The sequence below is a fragment of the Chanos chanos genome, chromosome 2, assembly GCF_902362185.1.
Source record: "Chanos chanos chromosome 2, fChaCha1.1, whole genome shotgun sequence".
Taxonomy (NCBI): Eukaryota; Metazoa; Chordata; class Actinopteri; order Gonorynchiformes; family Chanidae; genus Chanos; species Chanos chanos.
Window position 1 is genome coordinate 59,595,505 of NC_044496.1, and position 22,173 is coordinate 59,617,677.

The 22,173-nt window shown below is 39.2% G+C and overlaps 1 protein-coding gene across 1 annotated transcript in view; it reads right to left on the reverse strand.

Annotated features, from left to right (window-relative positions):
• The window catches only part of LOC115805856 (ephrin-B1-like), a 46,467-nt gene that overhangs the window by 23,602 nt on the left and 692 nt on the right, over positions 1 to 22,173 (reverse strand). Inside the window, exon 2 of the mRNA XM_030766551.1 lies at positions 4,811 to 5,088. Coding sequence (XP_030622411.1) covers positions 4,811 to 5,088 — 278 coding nt within the window. The remainder of the gene's footprint in view (positions 1 to 4,810; positions 5,089 to 22,173) is intronic.

A 22,173-nucleotide genomic window follows, 5' to 3' on the forward strand; every position in this document is an offset into this window, starting at 1 on the left:
CATTAAGATGCGGCCTGTACTAACATCAATGCACAAGCACATTCATTATACACATAATAGATGTTGTATGTTGCTATTTGGGCAAGGTGGGTAAAAATAATGCCCAAACTATCGGAATGTGGAATTTTTGCCTCCGAATTATATATATATATACACACACACACACACGCACACATACATGCACACACACGCACACACACACACACACACATTATATCAGTGGCGGCTGATGAGCTGCATTTTTTGCATCCTTATCAGATTTTGTTACTGGTCACAGAAATTTATAGTGTTACATCCTTAACCCTAAATCTAACCCTAACTAAGTTTTAGACCACACGGTCACATAAATGTAAATATTGCATAATATATCAGAGGTGTAGACATATGACAGAGAAACATTAGATAGCTAGATAGACAGTAAAGTAGTAACTAGCTATCTAACAAACTGTTGTTTAGAAATAGCAAGTGATATAAATATATATATATTAAGGAAGTCCCAATCAAGTCTTATTGCCCCCGATCCCGATCCAAGTCATTTAATATTGAGTATCTGCCGATACCGAGTCCCAGTCCGATACTTGTATTTTCCCAAATAATACAGTTGCACAGTGCACATTTCAAGTACATTAAAAGGTATTAAAAACAAATCAGTGTGTATGTTTGACAATTGACTAGCAACGCATTAAGAAAAAAATAGCCTGCATCCAAGCTATTCTTTTTTTTCTTTTTTACAAAATAACAAAGTAAACCTTGCTGTAAAGCCCCGGTAGGGCAGTGTCTGACGCTAACCCTAACCCTAACCCTAGTGTCGAGAGGGTAGGGCATACCGTGGCTCCACAAGCTCCAAAAAGGACCTGAAATCCTGAGGTGCGTTCAACTAGCAAAGAAAGGCAAACATTCGCGAACATTTTCAAACAGCTTTTCGTTTGCTTTGAGTTCACTGCGAACGTTTGAATAAACATGAACGACGGACTAAGGGAGATGTGTGCCCAGATGGGAGTTGTACCAGAAAATATCCGCAAGTGTTCAATTTTATTTAATCTCCTTACAATAACTCAAGTTGTTAACTTGTCTAACTGTCAGTTTTGTTGATACTTTTTCTGAAAGCCTTGTTTTTGTATGCTATCGTTATCAATCCTTAGCCTTAGTTAAGCAACTGTATTGCTCTCTGTGGTCGTTTAGGCTAACTCGCATACATCACATAGAGCTGAATGTGTTTTTTTGATACCTTGATACCTTGGTTGTTGTTAGTAGCCTTGAGGATTAATGTTGTCGGAGTATGCTGACCTAAAAATGTTCAAATTTAAAAGTTAAAAGAAAACCCATTCGCTTAAGGCCACGCTCAATAAATCCGATACCGAACAGTTAACCAATGCATCGGTCGGCCCCAATACCAGATCGGATTGGGACATCCCTAATATATATATATATATACAGTGTGTGTGGATATATATATATATATGTAGGTCTTCAAAGTGCTGAGAATAACATAACATCAAGTAAAATCAAGCCAGTTACACAAGCGGAGTGGCGAAGTTTAAATTCAGTGGCAAGCTACAGAACAACAAGCTCTGTGTGTTGTGTAAGATTGCATGTCAGTGTCATCGTTTCCATTACATGTAACTCAGTGGTTGCCTTGTAGCTTACAATTAAAATTGGCATCCTCAGTTGCTGGACTTTTCTTTTCCTTAGTATTTCAATGATGTCTCAAGTCCCCCGGTGAAACGTAAGAGGCTTTCGAGATATTGGGCTGAATGATCAGTGGCTCAGCCCTTTCCCTGGCGTCGAATACAAGGCAAACTGTACAGTCTGCCATCGAGGTTTTTCGGTCGCCCATGGAGGGGTATCTGACCTCAAACAGCACACTGCAGGTGCTACCCATGTCTGAACAGAGCAGACTACACAGAGTGGAATCATTCAATTCTTTATACCTCAGACTTCCCCCGAGGTGGACATGATGTATTGTGTAATTAATTGCATATTGCCAGCTGTAGCCTATATTATAGCCTATGTTAGCCTATATTACACAGTTACCAATACAAATAGCTAGGCAATAATCAGTGAAAATATCATCCTGATATTCCATCCATTCTCTTAGATTTTGGGCTGAAGGTTAAGATAGTTATTTATTTTATAATTCATAAATATGATACATTGTATAAATATAACAATGTACAATTTAAAACGTCTAAATAAATAACCCTATCAGTCTATCCTGTATAAGCCATAAACATGATACACTATTAAAAATAATTTTTTTGTTTTTTTTTCTAATTTAGGAAAAAAGGATCAGAGTATCCTTTTGTATTTAACAGCCTAATCCACACACATTTTCAATCCACTTAATGACACCTCCTCTACAGGTAACAGCTGCAGAACTGACACATGTATATCACACTGTCACACTGTTAGGCAAAACCAGAGCTAGGACTTTATTCCCTTATTTCTCCACCTAAAAGGTGGCAACCCTAGCGTAGGCATGCGCACTACCTGCTGGCTGCACCTTCTGATAGGTCACAAAAAATGATAGAACACCGGAAACAGGGGAGAAACCAATAAAATGATAGAACACCAGAAACAGGGGAGAAACCAATAAAATGATAGAACACCGGAAACAGGGGAGAAACCAATAAAATGATAGAACACCGGAAACAGGGGAGAAACCAATAAAATGATAGAACACCGGAAACAGGGGAGGAACAAACCTCCCCTTTAAATCTATCATTAATTTCCACCTGTTCCCATTAATCCACCTTGATTACCAGTGAAACTAACAATTCGCAGAATAATTTAATACCAATCGCATAAATAGAGTACATGATTACTCTATAAATGAACAAATGATTAGAGTCATTTCGTGACAGTATTATTTCTCTTTACCGAACTGTGTAGAAATTGTTATACCCACACATTCTTCTTATTTGTGAATAAGTGTACTTTTCGCTCTCCGCCTGACGTCGGGGAATATTGATATCAAATGTGGTAGCCTGATTTTCAAGATTCTGTCGTTTAAATGCTTGTGAAACACCATGGATTGTCTGACGCCTGTGTTTCTATAGCGAAAGGTATAGCGTGAAACTGTTGAAGGAGGATGGCAATTACCCGAATACATACTGGAAAACTAATCCCTCAATGTGGTTTACATTTTAGCTTTCTTGTGTTACAAAATTTAGATTTACAAAAAACGAAATGGAAGTAAAGTTATTGAAATTGATCTCAAGTTCTGAAAATAAACTTTTAGACTACAGAAAACAAGATCTTTTATCTGTACAATGTATCAGTGTTGAGTGCAAAGCACAATCAAGCTTTGCACTCAGGCCTCAACTAGTTTGCAAAAAACAGTAACTCAGTCACTAAATGACACTGATAATCATTTGGGCTACTCTATTTACGCGACTGGTGTTAATTATTCTGCGAACCACTAGTTTTATTGGTAATCAAGGCAGAGTAACGGGAACGGGTGGAAATGAATGATAGATTTTAAGGGGAGGTTTGTTCCTCCTTTGTTTCCAGCTCACCAGCCACCACTGAATATTTGTATAGGCTATATACACACTAGGGCTGCCCCCTGAAAGTCACCGAGTTGAATCATCTGTCAGAGACCCATCAGTCGACTGAGATTCTTAAAGTCAAGCAGTGGTTTTTTTGGGGGGGGGGGTTTTGTCAGTCAATGTGCATTACAATAACAGGATAAAACAGATGGAAACTTACAAAATGCACAGGGATAACATTTCAACAGGAATTATAAATAAGGAGAATCATAAATATATGTTTCTATTGTAGCAGAGCTAGCTGGCCGCTTGCTAAAAAAAATTCAACGTGACAACATGCGCTTGTCGTTTACTGCTGAGAGAAGCTGAAGCCATGAGGTGGAGTGGTTGGTAAACTGGGCTAGCGATAACCGCGTCTCAGAAGAAGTCTAAAGTATGGCGGCATTTCGAACTGTTGAGGGACAACCCTAACAAATTAAATGCAAACTCTGTATGCAAGAATTCGCTTATCATTCAGGAACATCGAACATAGCAAACCACTTGAAACAGGTAGGTTTGTTTATTCATTTATACGTTTTAATGTTTAAAGTGAAATTAAAAAAAAGGCCATAAGAGCTTGATTTAAACAGAAATACATGTGTGCCGCCTGTCTCATTATTCCGACAAATCCATATGGTAGCCCGACATTATATGTCGGCAGTTCAAATAGGCCACAATTCAAATAATATATAACTGACTTTTATTGATTTTTAAATGCTCGAAAATACGTCCCCATGACATTTGACTATGCTAATGTGGTCAAAATCATCACTGAAACTCATGCCAATGGATTTTGTGATCGCCAGATAGTCTATATGAAAAAAAAAGGAATGAATAGTCAAATCTTCATATTGAACAGCCAAATCCAATTCAACAAAACAAGATTGGGGTACAGTCCTAATACACACACACACACACACACACACACACACACACACACAACTTCTTCTTTTTTTTTCTTTAACCATCAACCGACACCTAACAGCTATAAGCAAAATATATCACACAATGTCATCTTGCTGCATTATTATCTCTAAGAAAGCCTTCAGCATTCCCAAAACAGATGCTATGACAAGCAGCAACTAAGAGCACACACTATGTTACACAGTAACGAATACACGCAATACAAAAAGTGAAGAGCACAAGCTATTTTCTGCAGTAAGGAGCACACACTATGTTTTACAGTAAAGAACAGATGCTATGCTATACGGTAATGTTATGTTATACAGTAAATAGAAACGCGCTATGTTATATTGTAAAGAACACATGCTTGCACTTACATGTTATGTAATAGTTGCTGTTCCTCTTGAACTCCAGGCCCATGTAATTAGGACTAAACTCTTGGAACTTGATAGTGAATTTTATGTCCTTCTCTGGCTTGTTACAGCTGACCAGCACATTCGGGTCCAGTACTGTACTACAAGCTTCAGCCTGGTCTTTCTTGACCAGGTACAGTTTGTAGTACTCATACGGTTGGGCCTCATCGGCCTTAGGGCAGATTATATCCAGTTTGTCTCCAATGTCAGGATAGATCACGAGGCCTTTTCCACTCTGAAACCTGGATTGGAGGAAAGAATGAACGATGTTTAACCAAAGAATTAAATTACTGATATTAAATTACTGATTAATAATAGCCATGTGTAAACATTTAAATGTATAATAGTCAAACTGGTGAGATTCAGGGCTGGTTAACGCTGTTTGAAGTTTGCTCAGACAAAACCTTTTCAATTTAATTTATTTGTACATTGATGAAGAGAAGGCCAAATTTATAATTGATGAGAGCTTATCTATGCCTCCTGCTGAAAAAGCTAAAAACATATGAAACTCTCTCTGTCTCTCTCTCTATGTATGTGTGTATATATATGTATATATATATATTTCTTCAGTCAGCATCAGATGGGTAAATGAATACATGTTCATGGTTTTACGTGGGACAGGGCAGGTGAGGCTCTACAGTGAAGATGCTGAGAGGCAAATGTATGGCATGATACTGAAAAGCTGATGTGGGCTGTTTGATTTGGTGCATGGAGATTCACTGTAACAGACTTCCGGTCAGCTTAAAATGTCAGCAGGGTTCACTGTTCTGTCCTACTTACTCAGGCGATTAACTCAGCGAACATTGTCTAGTTTTATCTCTATAACTTCTGTAATTAAGTGGATTGTGGAACTGGAGGATTGGATAGGTTGTCAGGTATGTTGGACATTAATTTTAGTCATTTATTACTTTTTCCTTTTCTCTGACATAGAGCAGCATATATGAGACTGTGTGTACAGACAACATATACAGGATTTTCCCAAACTGACCTAGATAAATGTGGAATTTCAGATTCCCATCTATATGGAATTATGAGCTAAACATACAATATAAGCCTAGACCTAACCTTACAGCGGCTGACACAACACTCTTCTGGTTTTTATCTGCTATATGTTTAAAGAATCAAGATTATAAAAAAGGTTTAGGGTTAGAGACACAACCTTACAGGATTAGGACTAGGCAAACACACCTTCCTTTCCTCACAGAATGTCGTCATTCTTTAAGAATTCATTTCAAAACAAAATTAATTGAAAAAAGTAGTAAGTGGAGAAAATCTCTCCCACATATGATGTTGAAAGATACTGTAGATATGAATGTGTGCGAGTGAAAGGAGGACCGTTAGTTCTTGTGTATTGTTTAGTGCTTAGGGGGTCATTAATTCACAGAGATAAGAGGAAACTGGCTGTCCTTTGTCCTAACCTCTCCAGATATTTGCCTACTTTTCACTTGCAAGCCCATTTATGCTCAAAAAGACAAGGCCTCAATCTTCCTCTAATTGGATCTACAAGATGCACCAGTGAAGCGTAAACAAGTTGCCATGGAAACACTGGGCTTTGTAGCTGCCACCCCCCCCCCCCCCCACCATGTCTTTCATCCTCTCTCTCTTCTATCCCCTCCCGACATCCATTCTCACTGAAAAACATACAGGGTCAACATTTTTACCACGGTATGATCCAAAGATAATGACAAAACTATAACAGAAGACAATTAGAAGTACCTTTCAGGACTTCTACCAACCGACAAATGTAAAGCATTTAAAAAAAAACATCTTTGAACACATTTAATTAATTTTCTCAATGAATCCTTTCCTTGGGTGTGAAGGGGCTCTGAGAGTGAATTTAGCTGTCTTGTTTCCCAGGCTTTTGTAAAGTGTGAAGCATAATGAGTTTTTGGCTTGAAGACTGGAAGCATCATTATAGATATAGGCAAACTAGCATAAAAGAAACAGGCCAGCAAATAGTGTTTACTCCGTTTTGGTTTGTTTGTTTGTTTGTTTTGTTGTTTTATTTAGGTTTTACATATATAACAAATATTGGTAAAGTCACGACTCCTACCCTACCCTTCTCCAGTTCCCCTACCATCCTCTCCCTCCTACCTCCCCTACACCATTGAGTTCCCATTAACCAAGACCAACTGGGTTATATACATGTGTACATAGGGAACAGATGGACAGACAGACGAGCAAACATGTAGACGGGTAGATGGATGCACAGACAGGTGAGTTATGCAGGTAGAATAACAGACAGACAGGTAAACAGATAGACAAGCAGAGAGACATTAGAACAAAATCAATGAAAGGTAATAAGAGAGTGAGGGATAAAGAAGAAAAGTAAATAGATAAATATATATACAGGACAAGACAAAGGACTGATGCTATGATGGGGGAAGTAATGACAATAATTATAATACGGAAACACAGTAATAATAATAATAACAACATTGATGACAATAATAATGATGACAACAATACTGACAATAAAGCCATCATACTACTACTACTACTACATTTAATACTAACAATAACAACAATAATACTAGTTTCCTTGAAGTGTGTGTGTGTGTGTGTGTGTGTGTGTGTGTGTGTGTGTGTGGGTGTGTGTTTGTGTGCGTGTGCGTGTGCGTGCGTGTGCGTGCGTGTGTGTGTGTGTGTGTGCGTGTGTGTGCGTGTGTGCGTGCGTGTGTGTGTGTGTGCGTGTGTGGGTGTGTGTGCGTGTGTGTGCGTGTGTGCGTGTGCGTGTGTGGGTGTGTGTGTGCGTGTGTGTGTGCGTGTGTGTGTGTGTGTGTGTGTGTGTGCGTGTGTGGAGGAGGGGGCGGATTAGGGGCCTAGATTTTTTGAAAGTGTGAGTTTTGGTGTTGGTATGAGAATCTTTCCATGGATATGTGATCTATGAGAAGGTTTAACCACTGTGTGATGTTTATTGTGTTTCTTGTTTTCCAGTTTAAGAGGATAGTTTTCTTGGCGGTTGCTAGGGCGATGAGTATGGGTTTGGGGTTTTGGATTGGTGGGTTGATCACAGAGGGATCTCTGAGCAGACAGAGGGATGGAGAGAGTGGGATGTTATAGCTCATAATAAGGGATATTCTGTCAGTCACCTGTTTTCAGAAGTGGTGAATTGGTGGGCACAGCCAGACAGAGTGGAAATAATTATCTTGGGTGTTCATTGTGCAATGTAAGCATATGTCTGAATTGAGGAATCCCATCTTACACATCTTGTGCTGAGTGAAATGTGTTCTGTGGATTACTTTATATTGTATTAGTTGAAGGTTAGTATTGTTAGTCACTGTGAAAGTGTTTCTACAGATTTGACTCCAGAAGTCTGCATTGGTAGAGAGTGATAAGTCTTTTTCTCGGTCTTGGATGAGGAGGGATATTGTGGTCCGTGGACGATATTAGTTTGTATTATTTGCAGACAATTTTCTCAATATTGTTTATTTTTCCCATTTCTTCCACTTGTGGGAATGGATGTAGGTTGTTGTTAATTATTTTAATTTTGGATTTTAGAATGGATTTTAATTCAAAGCACTGAAATTATTGTTCTTTCCTGATGTTATCCTTTTGCACCAGATTCTGGCAATTGATGAGGGTGTGGTTATGAAAGATGTGTTGAAGCTGTGTGATACCCCTTTGTTTCCAGGCAGTGAAGTAGAGAGGTGATTTGTTGAGTAAAGGGTTGGGACTGTGCCTTATTGGCCTTATTCACATGGTGACATCGTTCACCCCATTTTACAGTCCTTCCATTTGACAACCATAATCTTCGTTAGCATCCAAAATGGGAAGCTAAAACTCACCACAGAATGTGCCATACCTTTGGTGGGAAAGTTTCATCAGCTGTGTGGTTTTAGCTCAGTAACATTCCACAGACTGGGAGTGATGCTATTGCTAATCTGTTAATGGAGAGGAGGTTGGGCTTTCAGTTCTCATTTCGTCAGTCAGTGATTAAATGACCTATTAATGTTCAACTGTTTGAGTAAATGAATAATTCTCTGCCTCTTAAAGCAGTTATTCCATTTAACTCATTGGTATGTAGGAGATGGAAAGAGTGCTCTTTTCAACAGATTTCTGATTCAGACATTTGTAGCTTGGACAAAAGAAGAATTTGATTTGTCTTTGCCACATTCGCAGTGATAAGACTAGAGCGACAGAGAAGCAAAGACAAAAACCAGTCGAATATGTTAGAGTTTGTGTAGCCCATGCAGATGAAGAGCTATGGCATTTTCAGTTCTCTCACAAAGCTCTGGAGAAAAGAAGTCCAACAGAACTATCACTGTGAGAACCCCACCGCCTCCCCTTCAGACATTCAAAAAAAGAATATAGGCACATGATTTGGCATTCAACCCCAACCCAAAATACCTCAGTGCGGGAGGATGGTCACAAAAGAACAGTAGGGTGCTGAACTAGGCCTGCCTTAGCTCCACAACCACCATTATCCATGTCTCCCTCCACCAGCCTCCTGCTGGCAGTGAGGTACGGCAAAACCCAGAAGTCCCAGACAACCACAGGCAAGCAAATCAAACCGCCGAGTGCAAAAGACCACATGTAGCAAACTGCACTAAATTGATTTCTCCATATGAAAAGCAGCACAAATGCAGTATATATCAATTAAATGAATCTCTGCATTGACAAGCTATATTGTCTACATTGGCTTTATATACCAACAAGCAGGGTTGCAAATATAGGTTAACTATTTTCCTTTCTTTCTGCACTACATTAGTGGACTACATCAGAACAATGTTTCTGAATAAACTTTGATCCACTTAAATCCATTTAAACTTTGATCCACTTGAATCCATTTAAACTTTGATCCACTTGAATCCATTCATTCTCCAGATCCAACCATCTGAGCCTATGCCTGCCATACTGTCAATGAAAACAATAAGATTTTCTACCATGTCTCAACATTGCGCACTTTGTCCGAACATAATTATAGCTAAATGTGTGGCTTTCTTATCTGTTATCACAGAATCAACAGCAAATACTTACCTTGTCAACATTTCCAAGGTCCAATTGCTCATACATTCCTAAGAACAATTTAGCTCTGTCCTGAGAGGTCCAGCTCCATGTACAGGGATGAAAATAAGAACAGGATCATGTTTTTGTCAATCAGTACAGCCTTTTCAAAGCTATATGCCATCATGCAGAGTTGCATTTCTCAGCTCTAATGCAAATGATGATCAGTGCAGTTACACAGCTGTGATCACCAGCTAAAGACACAATTCAGGACTACAAGACCACACACCTCCCTCCTCTGTTTAATGCTCAAATCGATCATTAAACAGAAACACACAAGCCTGATTTGATAAACAGGTTGGTCTCTGTATCTACCATAAGCAATTAATCACCTGAGTGTGTTACAACATTCACCCAGTTAAACTGGAAGTTTAGTATTACAAAAAAGAAGAAGAAAACAAAAAAGTCCATTCTCACTGTCCAAACCACAAAGCTATGATACCCAACCAAGGAGTGATCAGAACAAAACGGGCAAATTAAGATGTCAGACCCAGACAGACGGAGTGAATCTTCCTTCACACATTATTCACAGCTCTGTGAACAGTCGCACCAGCACAAACATACAATCTGTTAGATCAGTAGGAATGCAGAGCAAATGTCATTCAGTGTGACCAATTTCAAAGTTTAGTGTCACGTACTCTAGATTCAGGAAAGGGAAATGATAGCTGGAAGGGGAATGTGTTCAAGGTTCAGACCAGTTCAATTCAGTGTTTTCAGAGTAATTTTATTTATATAGCGCACACAATAGATATTGTCCAGAAGTATCTTCACTGAATAGCAGATCTGAGACCCTGGAGAAGAAGTCTAGATTTAGACAGATTGCAGCCTGGGCCAAAAACACAGAGGGCTCTTTCTTCCCTCGCCCCCACAGCCCAGCCAGCTGCCTTCTATCATGGAAGTAGACTTAGACACAGATGGACTGTTCACGGTCTGTAAAGAAGCCTGCTGCAGGCACTGTGCTTGCAGTGGCCACGCGGGGCCGGCGCAGGCCAAAAACTGCTCAGCCTCAAAAAACATTGGATGCCAGAGTGCTCTTGGGGATGATGGTCCTTGACTCTCCTGAGTTTCCTGATGCCAAAATTGGACAGCAGAGTTCATTATAATAGGAGTAATGCCACCAAGGAGAGGAATGTACTCCTCATTCTAGTGGACAATAGCAATCTCTATTTTCTTTCCACTGGACTGACAGAGTGAAAAATGTTGGCGACATTATAGTTTTAAAAGTTTCAAAGTTGTTGCAGTGCTCAAAAATTATTCAGGATGTTAATCATATACCTATGTATTTTTTTAATGTGAAACAGTTACCTTGGCTGCAGTCAGGTATTATTTAATCATAAAAGCTATTATTAAAACTATAAGGCTAGATAAATTAGATTTTTTTTTATTATTTAACATTGTAGTAGGTCTAACTATTGAAGCAGACGACACCTCTCTGATTTCCACCGAGAGGAAATGCATACGTTTGAAACAAAGTCATAGCAGTCTGTCATGGATATGTGTGCAGCCCAACACAAATGGCTTTTTAACAGGTGCTAACAAAATACTTGTAGCTACAAACTCTGCGTACTGGAGCCATACCAAATATGTCTGAGTACAAGAGTAGGAATGTATGGGGGCAAGAACTTAGTCAGTAAATCTTCAAAGGAATACCTCAGCTTTGACACTATGAATGGAATCTTCTCCAAAGACAAAGTCAAAAGATAGCATGGCCTGAAGTTCAAATCACTTCCATTGTTCATGTGTCAAAGTGGGAAACAAAACCACTGGCAAGATCCCTAATATTTATCATGCAACCCTCTGCCAAATGACTGGGAGCATGTATTAAATTCCCCCCATGGTGGGAGGCTTGGCTTGGGCCAGTGGTAAGGGTCCTCAATAAGCAAAGGGAAGTCCTTCATCTGTTTCCTTGCCTGACTTTTTGCATTAGTATCTGCATTTCAATTTGTTATGTCTGTGCATTGTTTATCATGCTGTTTCCTCAACGAATACAGAACAGCTGACAGAACTGCTGTTTGCAATATCACGTCTTTTAGGCAAAACACAGTTGAGCTTATTCTTTAGGATTCCAAACAGGCCACATAGGTGCATTGCCTGGACATTAAAGACTGGCAGCAGTGGATCTGGGGAATGACTGTGTATAAATGAAGAGGAGAGAGTAAGGCCCTAGATTCAAATAACCGAGAGGTCTATTTAAGGGGCAACAAAGATGGCAGTTTTTGTTTCACGTACCTGCAGATAAATTGGGTTTTGGCTTCATAAATCTCTGGAATAAAGAACAGTCCAAGAGGCTTTTTTGATCTGAATGTAATGCATATTTAACACATACCAAAATGCCTGGGTCTTGCTCTTTTTAGCAACATCCTGCTTTCTGGGCTCTGAATTTCAGCAGTGGAACATGATTAGACAGATCTGCACTCACACAGCCTTCCTCTTTCTACAATCACCACTGGTTCCCCACAAGCATGTTCTGTCTGGCACTTAAGACTGAGGAACACATTTGACCGCAGGGGAATTCCCTTCTGGGCATGCTCCCCGGTGTCTGGGACAAAACAAGACAAGTCCATTCGCTGTGACTGTATTGGAACAGACAAATCAAACCTGGTTTGTTTTAATCTGATAGTGTTTTGTGAGCTGTTTTCTCTTTGTGTATATGTCTCTCTCTTGCTAAGAGAGACAGAGAGAGGGAGAGAGAGAGAGGCAGACAGACAGAGTTTGTGGCCCTGTTTACACTTTGCATTAGATCCGAATTTGGTGATCCTGATCACAAGTGGACAGCTCTAAAGTATGTCCATTTACACCTGGCTTTAGTATCCGTCTCTGGACTGACCACTTCCCTGCTCTATATGCAAATAAACACGTACATCATTTTCGTTTGCAAAGAGCAAATACATTGTCGTTTTGGACAGGTGTCGTATGAAATATGTAACGGCATGAAATCTGGAACATTTCAAAGGAACTGCGTCAAACTGTGTTGACAGTTACTACGGGTGTCCTTGGGTGGGCCTTTACCCATTCAGAAAAGTGTCTTTTCGCCCAGTCTGAGTTGTATGTTGGAAATCGTGTTTCCTTTGATGCTGGTGGCTCGTCCAGTTTTATTTTGTTGTCTCCCCTCGTCCGTCTTTCCCCCAATATCACAAAACCGACAAAATAAATAGAAAGTTGTTTTGTTTTAAACTAACGTTACCTCTAGCTAGCAACCCAGCTTACGGTGGGTTCGTGCCGGCAGTTGCTAGGCAATAAGGTAAGCTTTCGTATTTCTGCTACCAATCAAATCAAAGTATAAATATGGCCAATTGTCACTTTGTTTTACCCATTTTTACCCGCTTACGGACACAGTATTGGATGTATAGACCGTTTCAACGAATATTAATGAGTTCGGCAAATGACGCCATCTGTCCCCCCGATAGTGTGCACCAGGGGGAAACGATACATGTCAAGAGGATGGACAAACAGACAAAATTTAAATAGTCAGTTAAACTGTAAAAACTGATTTAGCCTCTTGAAAACCAGGACATTAAGTGTCCCAGGAGAGAGAACAAATTTTCTGGGACTGACTGTTAAAAAGAAGGACAATCCTTGGAAAACCGGGACAGGTTGCAACCCTACCTCAATAAACTGATTGTAGACAACACGACAATACAAGATGTATATTAAATGTCTATACAAACAGAATTATTATCAAAATTTGTAGTGTGGTGTACTAGCGATTTGGTATCATATTGTTGAGGAGTAAAATATTCATTTCAGAAGTGTTTCAGTTGAGTAGGCGCTCGTTCAGTGTGGTTGAGATCGCATTCGCATTTACACTGCTAAAAGAATGTGGTCATATGTGGTCCAGACCACCTCCGAATGTGGTCTGAGCAATCGGATGTCGATGTGACCTCAATGCACATTACAGCTCTAACAGCAAAACTAACCTGCACAGACAAAAACAATCTCAACAATTGAAACACCTTTTTAAAGGCAGAGGGTATGTATGTGATGCATTTGAATGTACTGCAATGAATATATGCTATCAGATACAGCTTTACTGAGGCTTGCATTATGAGAAAGCCTGTTTAATGTTGTTCAGCCACATTATTCTGCAGTGAATACTCAAGATGACTGACAGTGCTTTACATTTACAGAGTGATCCAGCTGTCTGCCAAACTAAGCTCCAGTCTCGTCCTATGGTAACTGGGCACCTTCGCACAATAAGCATGAAGCAGAGGAAACAAAGGCCACTAAAAATGTGGAACATTTATGAAGTGTAGCCCTACAATTTGAGGGGGCTGAGACCAACTGTGGCAGCTCATGTCTCTAATGGTGGGCTTTGATTTATTTGATTGTCTTCAACACTGAACACACAATAAAAGGAAAACTGGGATATTTGCAATGCTAATCATTTCCTCAACAAGTCTGGACAGCCAGAAACAGCCAGTGCTCTCCTGTGGGATATCATTTTTCTGACTCAAAAATAATGACATACAATCATCGCCATGGATACCATATGATATCCCAAAAGGAAAGAAAGGCAGTATATTAATACACAAGCTCAGAGGACAAAATGAATTAGTGTGGAGATAAAGCTGATACGAGGTTAATGAGTCTTCCAGCTTCTCTGAGAGTGCTCAGATTTCCCTCTTCAACCCTACAGCTCACAGCCCAACACCTGCTGCAGAGCATGTTTTGGCAAGCCTCACATATCCAGGCTACAGCACAAAAAATGGATGATGGAAATGATTCTCCAAGGAATATTCTGTCAAATAATAAAATAATTAAACAGATTAGTGGTAACTCCAGTGACAAACTCTATTTCACTGAGCAAATGACAGAAATGAACCCCATCTGTCATGTTCTGTCACTGCCTTTGAACATGAACATTCATGTGATAATAAATGCTTAGAAAATGTATGATACAGAAAAGGCCGGATATCTTTGGTGTTTCATTTATATGAAAGGAAGATATTGCTACTGCCAGTCAACAGCAAGTTCTATGTAATGCTGAATGTTAGACTTGTGTTTGTTCAAGCAAAATACAGCACATTAGATACAGATAATTACTTCTCTCTACTCTGTCAAACACTATACAGATAATTACTTCTCTCTACTCTGTCAAACACTATCATAAAGCCCACAGAACCTGAACCTTATAAAGCCCACAGAACATGAACCTTATAAAGCCCACAGAACATGAACCTTACAAAGCCCACAGAACATGAACCTTATAAAGCCCACTGAACATGAACCTTATAATGTAGCAAAGTGAGTCAGAACAATGAGATACATGTCCATCTGTCATCATAAAAGACTTCTCTGTCCTTACTGTTTGGGCCTTCACCATGGCTATGGCACCTGCAAAATGGATTTCAAAGTCATTCAGATCTCAGGAGAGAACTAGTCTGAATAGGAATATGTAGTAGGAATATGTAACACATCAGGAATATGTAAATCATATTCTCTATGATATTAGTCCTTGTTTATGTAGAAAATACTCTTGACTTGCAGAAATTGCATTCCCTACTTCGTGTTTGACAAAGACAGTGCATAAGTAACGTGAGGTAATCAAAAATGTCGATGAACAAAGTAATTCAGAATTGTCTTGGCTTTCTCGCAAGGCTTCTCAGATCAGGTATTTTGAATATATTCAGCTCAAGCTTTCTTCCCTCTGAGATGTGAATAAGCCTGCGATGCCTGAGAGAAAGCGTTTTTATCAGGGGGAATTTATCGGCAAAAACACAAGTTCTCAATGAATCAAGTAAGACTCTTGTCCAAGTCTTTGATAATGAGACTGTAATAAGTGTCTCATTCTTTATGGCTGAATGTTACATTTGTCTGAAGCCCCCTGAAGGTTTAAATAATTTACAAGATGGTCACCATTGTGTTGATGTATCAGCAAAGATCCCAAAATGAACGAAAAATGTTCAAATAATGATCAAATATAATCAGTTATAACATATTGATAACATATTTGTTTTTTCCTACTTCTAAAGATTCTTTTCAAAGTCCTTTCAGAGTATGTTCTCCAATGTTGTATCAAGGAAGCTGTACAAGTCCTAAGAAAACAAGGGAAATGCCATTATAAAAGCTTTTTTCATCATTCAAGCCATTTGTTACACTACCTTAGCCTTAATCTCCAGCAGACACCTCCAGCACTCATACTGCATGATTTGTAGTAACAGCTGAGCTCATGTCATGTAGTGTTGGTTTGGGCATACATTATCCTTACCCACCTGACCATAGCCACACATTATCACCTGCTCTCGCAATGGAGAGCTACCAACAACATGTTTACCCATTTAAAGCTACAGATTTGGGGTAAACTGGAAGCAGTTAGCTGTTAGCTAAGAGTTGTGCAAATAAATATTTGAGTGCTTAGAAACCACGTGTCCTCTTTCTCTTTTTCAAAGCACAGGTCTGTAAAGTGAGCTGTCTGCTTTGGACTGCTGACATTATCTTCCAGTCAGAACAAAGCATGTTTCAAAACAGAGTTATGGATTAGCCAAGAACAGCAGGTATTCCATCCTCCAATGCGTATACAGCAAAAATTCTGTTTCATGAATGTTCCAGTTATCAATCCAGTTCCTAAAGCACATAGGTCACTGGATGATCGAATATGTACGGATGCAAATAATAAGAATAAACTTGTGAAAAATCCATAAAATATGCTGGGCCTGCTCTATTCCAGGGCATTACACCATTTAAGAGAAACATTTAATTTTCCAGAGTCACTGAGACCATCAAGGAGAGAATCATAGGTGTGTCTGGAAGAGCAAATGAGCCTGACAGAGAACATCAAACTGACCTTCAGACCATGCACAGTAGGTGAGGACAGAAAACAGCTCATGAGCATGTCCACTGCTAATGCCATCCAACAGCCTTTTCACATTAACTTCACTGTTACAGGAAGCTCACAGATTTGCTAAATTTCATTCAAGAGAACACGCTTTGTTGCATATTCTCAATTCTCTGTTAAAAAATGAAAATAAAAATGGTGGGTAATCAAAAACATACAATGTAGAGATGAAATATTCTCCTCCCCACCTGAATACTTACTAAGATACTAGCAAGGAGAAGGGAAAGGCAGAAATAGGCTGGTGTAATCCTTGACAAATTTGACTGACTTTGTCTTCTTCTTCTTCTTCTTTTTCTTCTTTCTTGCTCAAGCTAAACCAAAACTCTCGTCCAATCACCAGCAATATGGATGGGGCCTGGGAGCTTGATTTGTATTGGATTTACCATGGCATTAAAATGGATTACATTTGATAGTGAATTTAATATCTGATACCACTGTCCAATTTAAACTGTAAGATGCCTGCTTCCACTCCACATTAAACAGCATAAAGACTCATTGAATTGAGGATAAAATAAATCAATAAAAACATGCTTTTCATTTCAAGACTTTTCAAATGCCATCTATTAAAAAATAGTTGTTTACAAGTGTTGTTTCAAAAGAAACTGCTTTGGATTGAGGGGAGAAAAAAGCGTGTTAAAGTTCAAACGACGCTTTTTGTCTTCAGAATGACGAATGTAAAAATGAACTAACATAGCTTAGTTAATCCCACATATGTAAATACATGACGTAGACTTGAAAAGTAAGGTTTTCTGGCAGTCATTTGCTTTTCAGATTTCTGCAGTATGAAAGAGGGAGAGAAAATGTAGGGGTAAGTTGTGGCCTCCTATAGAAGACTGACTAAAGCAGGCGGTCACAGCTGCCTCGCTGCCTGGAGTTTAGAGCCCAGCGATCCCGGGACAGCATGACTTTTCATCCAGTCTTTTCTTAACTTGCCGCAGTGAACTGAGAAGCATTTCATGCTGTGCGTTTGCATTGAAATGACTGGCAGAATGGGTTAACCAGGGCAACCCCCAAGCAGGAGACAGTGGGTTTTTAAGTTGCCTGTGCTGCACGGCTTCATGGTGGGAAAAAATGGAGTGGAAAAGACAAGACAATGTAGAAAAAGGCTCCTGATAAATCAAACTTCTAGTCTGCAGTCTGACTCTGAGGTCTATAAGATGTTTAAGAGGGCTGTTCCTGCTATGTGCCAAAAAGACCACCAAAACAGTGATAAAATATCAAGCTTATGCTATTTCTAAGTGTGCCTAATGGTTTCCATTTCTTTCGTCTTTATTCATGGGATGGATTAGAACTGTTTTATAATTAATATTGAGGATTGTGAGTAAAAGTCCATCTGGTGCAGTGACACACTTAGAGTGGAGTCGGCCCAGCAGGAACACTAGCATCCATTCAATTAGCACTGCACCCAGAAGTGGCTTCAAATGGGTTTTGAAATGCCTGTCACATCCATCCGTTCCACTGGCCCTTCCTCTGAGAGCTATGCCACGGTGCACTGATCTCATGCGCCCGTCTTCTCCCTATTCAAAATGCACACAAACTTCTCTTTTCCTTTTTCTTTTCTCTCGTTCCCTTTCTTCACTTTCCCTCTGCCATGCTCTGCCTAGGCCTGACACATGGAAACAATCTCTGGCCAGTGAGCAGAGGGCTGAGCTGATGGGTTCTGATATCCAGAGGAGAGCCACAGTTCTATGTTCACACCAGCTTTGCTCTTCACCAGGCCTCTAATTTGCGCTTTCAGTGTTGATGGCAGCTTCCTGCTGGCGAACTTTTTAAAATGGCTGTGGGCTTAGCCTCATTTGACCTTTTGCCACCACCTCAGAAGTTTGAAACAAATGTAAAAAAAATACCCCATCATTTTAGACAAGAAAAAGGAATTGTAAGCACATGTGGAGTTTTGCGTTTGTTGCTGATGCTGCTTTTTTTTTTACCATATAACACAGAGGCTTGTATTCATAAATGCTGTGCTTCACAGTCATCTTTCTTATTCAAATTCAAATAACAGGCGGTAGTACAGGCTCCATGTCTATGTTCAAAACTGATGTAACAAAGTGTTTTAGCACTGTGACCAGGTGATGATTTCAGCACTCGGAGAGAACCTTTATTTTCAGTAATGTGAAATAATGGAGGGACTTAAAGTAGATATAAACCGACTTCATCTTTTGGGGGGCGGGGTGGTGTGTATGGAAAACTACACTGCCCTGAGAAAGTCCCTCAGTCTTAATGACTTCTCCTGCCTATTGAGGTGGCTGGAGATGAATGAGCATTAGCACAAGAGCAGACACAGCTGTCCAAGATAGATACAGCCACTCTTTAAAGCAAGAGGACCAGTTGCTTCCTATAAGAGCTAAAACAGTATGCCTGGGCTCATACAATGGCTGGTTTCACTTTGCCATTATTCTGGGCCTAAGCAGTCCTGAGAAGTCTCTAAGCCTTCACTCTTTGTAATGAGATCTGTATCACTGGGAAACACGAGAAAAAGAGGGTCACAGGTCACATAGCCATGACGGCACAAAAAAACAGTTTCTCTGCCACTTACTCACTGCTAGTGTGAAACTCAACTAGGAGGCCCCAATGAATGGATGTGGGCCAGTTCATCCTAAGACTCCTACTTCTGATCACAGGAACATTGCTAGAAACATCAGGACTCTCCCTGTCTGCCTTTAATATGTTAAACACAGGGCACACTGCACCACCTGATTCACTATGCATGACACATGGTCCAAGCTGGATGAGCAAGAGAAGAAAAAAAATATGGAGAAACATCGACGCTGAGGAGACTCAGAATCTCGAACTCTCGGCACATAGTGTCTGATGCAAATCAGAATGACAATGTTTGTCAGTCCCCGTTTTTGTTTTCCTTCTGTTTGTGGTTGTCTTTTACAAGCTGCGTCTCAATAAATATGCAACAGACAAGCAACCCATCCTCGGACACTTTCGAGATGCAATGAATGCCCCAAAGAGAAAAGTTGCTCATAATTGCAGTTTTTAAAGTAGTGTCTAATGTGCATTTTTCCTCTCCTTGCTCTTCTTGTCCAGAGGAATAAACAACAACTGGTATTTGTGGTCTTTGGTTTAAAAAAGAAAGAGAAAATCAGCGTGAGCTCTACATGGTAAAAGATCCTAAAGTGGAAACATCACAGCTCCTCTGTATAGAGCTAAGTTTTCAAACCTGTAATAAAAAATGACTGACTTAATGTGGCATGTTTTACATATCTATAAATTATACTGTATGTATATCAAACTGTTTACAATTTCCACTACAATTTGAAAAACTCCATCCGAAATGTAAAAGAAATTGAACTCTTTTTTTGAAAAACAGCTGACAGGCTTTTTTTAATTGACCTGCTCAGACTTTTATCCAGCTTAAATCTTTTCATACTGAGCAACAGGTCCACCTCACCACTGAATTTACACCGTGATTCCTCTCCATTGTTCTCTAACCTCCTGCTCTCTGCAAATGACCTGGAAGTGAAGGGTTGAAATTAAACAAGTCAACATCTGCCATTAAGAACAAAGAGGATGAGTGATAACCTTGAGTGAAAACAAGCTGCAAACACAGAAAACTCAAAAGCTCCACATTCTCACTCTCATCACTCGTGACCTGTTGGACAGTGCTCTATAAGAATGTGTTGTCATTGTTTCCAGCATGGTAAGGGGTGGACAGATATATTTACTAGCTACAGCAGTAATGGTCTCCAAAGAGAGTCCAACACACTGTAAATCCAGATGAGACTGGAGGAAGTTATGAGACATTGTCCTGCTGTGTAAAAACAAAGAAAACAAAGAAAAACAATGAAAGAATGAATCAGACAAAATTTGGTGGCGATGGCAGTTCCTGTGCCGTCATACTGCTGCTGTATTTACCTATATATCTTTTATACTGTTTTTTTTTTTTTTGTATTTTCCCTTACCTTACATTTTTTTATATTTTTCTCTCTCCATCTGTATAACAGTAATTTCTGGTCAATATGTGAATATAACAGTTTATCCTTCACTTTTTATCTTTATGTCACGGTCAGTCATAATAAGCCTTTCAGTGCGCGTCAGACTGTTTTATGGTTGTGTGTATGACAAATAAAATTTGAATTTGAATTTTTATTCTCAGTGATGCTGGGTTGTTTATCCATGGCTAAATAAATTGTGTATGTGTTTTCAACATGATGCTACAATAGAATTTTTGTTCTTACTGGGCACAGTCGTACTTTGGCCAAGAGCTAAACCGATATTAATTGATTTATGTTGCAATACAAATACGAGTTGCATGGAGGGTTGAAATGGGGACAGAGGAAAGATGATTTTTAAAATAAAATTTTAACATCTTTATGTACAAGAATATAAACAATGAAAAATACGATATTGCTTTTAATCAAATTGTTTTGATCAGTGCTAAAAACATCAACCAGCATAGAACACTAAAAAATCTAAAGAATAATGAGCGATTCATCTCCAACAACAACAACAACAACAACAACAACAACAATAATAATAATAATAATGTTAGTAGCAGTTTTAGTTTTGTGTAACTTTACTTATTTTATTTTTATCCTTCAGTGAATCAAATAAAACACTGTGTGCTCACACAACTGGAAAACCACAAACACTTGTACACAACAGTTCAGCATACTCAGGCTCCTACTTTGCAGAAGGACTGAACAGAACTAGTACGGCTAATACTATCTGAACAGGTCAATAAAAAGCAACAACATAGAACTAATCCAACTGGTGAACTTTCTTAGTAATTGCCCTACAGTGAAACTACCCTGGCACATGATTTCATGATTTCACATGATTTCATGAAAACCTTCAACATTAAGCACTTGACATGGCGTTGATAACAGACTGAGAGAATCTGAATGTTGTAGCATAACAGCACTGAAAAGAGACAAACGTGTTAATAGTTAAAAAAGAAAACTGCTGAACAACACTGTTCAAGTTTCTTCCAACAATTAGATGTTTATTCAACTTATTCACGTTACATACGGGCATGTTTACAACTCCACCTCCGATAGGGTTGCACTTTTGGACTCAGTGAAGACAACACTACGGATTAAAAACTGAAAACTGAAAGATTAAGTCTGTCTCTCAGTCATAACAAATAATTTATATGCGTCACGTGGGGTAGAAAATATATTAATGAATATATTGACTGGCATTGTAGACTGTCAATGTGTGACACTAAAAATCTACACCGCTTTCTTCATTAAATCATCTGTATCTGACCTTGTAAACTAGCCAAAAAACAAACAAACAAACCAGACAGACCAGTCCAGGCATCTTTCAGCGACAGATGCTGAGCGCTTGTCCAGTTGAATTTCAGATGCGCTAAAACAATGGTTTCTCCGCAGCACAAGAGCAAACAAATATTGTTGTTGTTGTGATTATTATTATTATTATTATTATTATTGTTGTTGTTGTTGTTGTTATTTTTAGTATTTTCTCTAAACGTTAGAATGTAGAAATGATTACACATTCCAATAACACATAC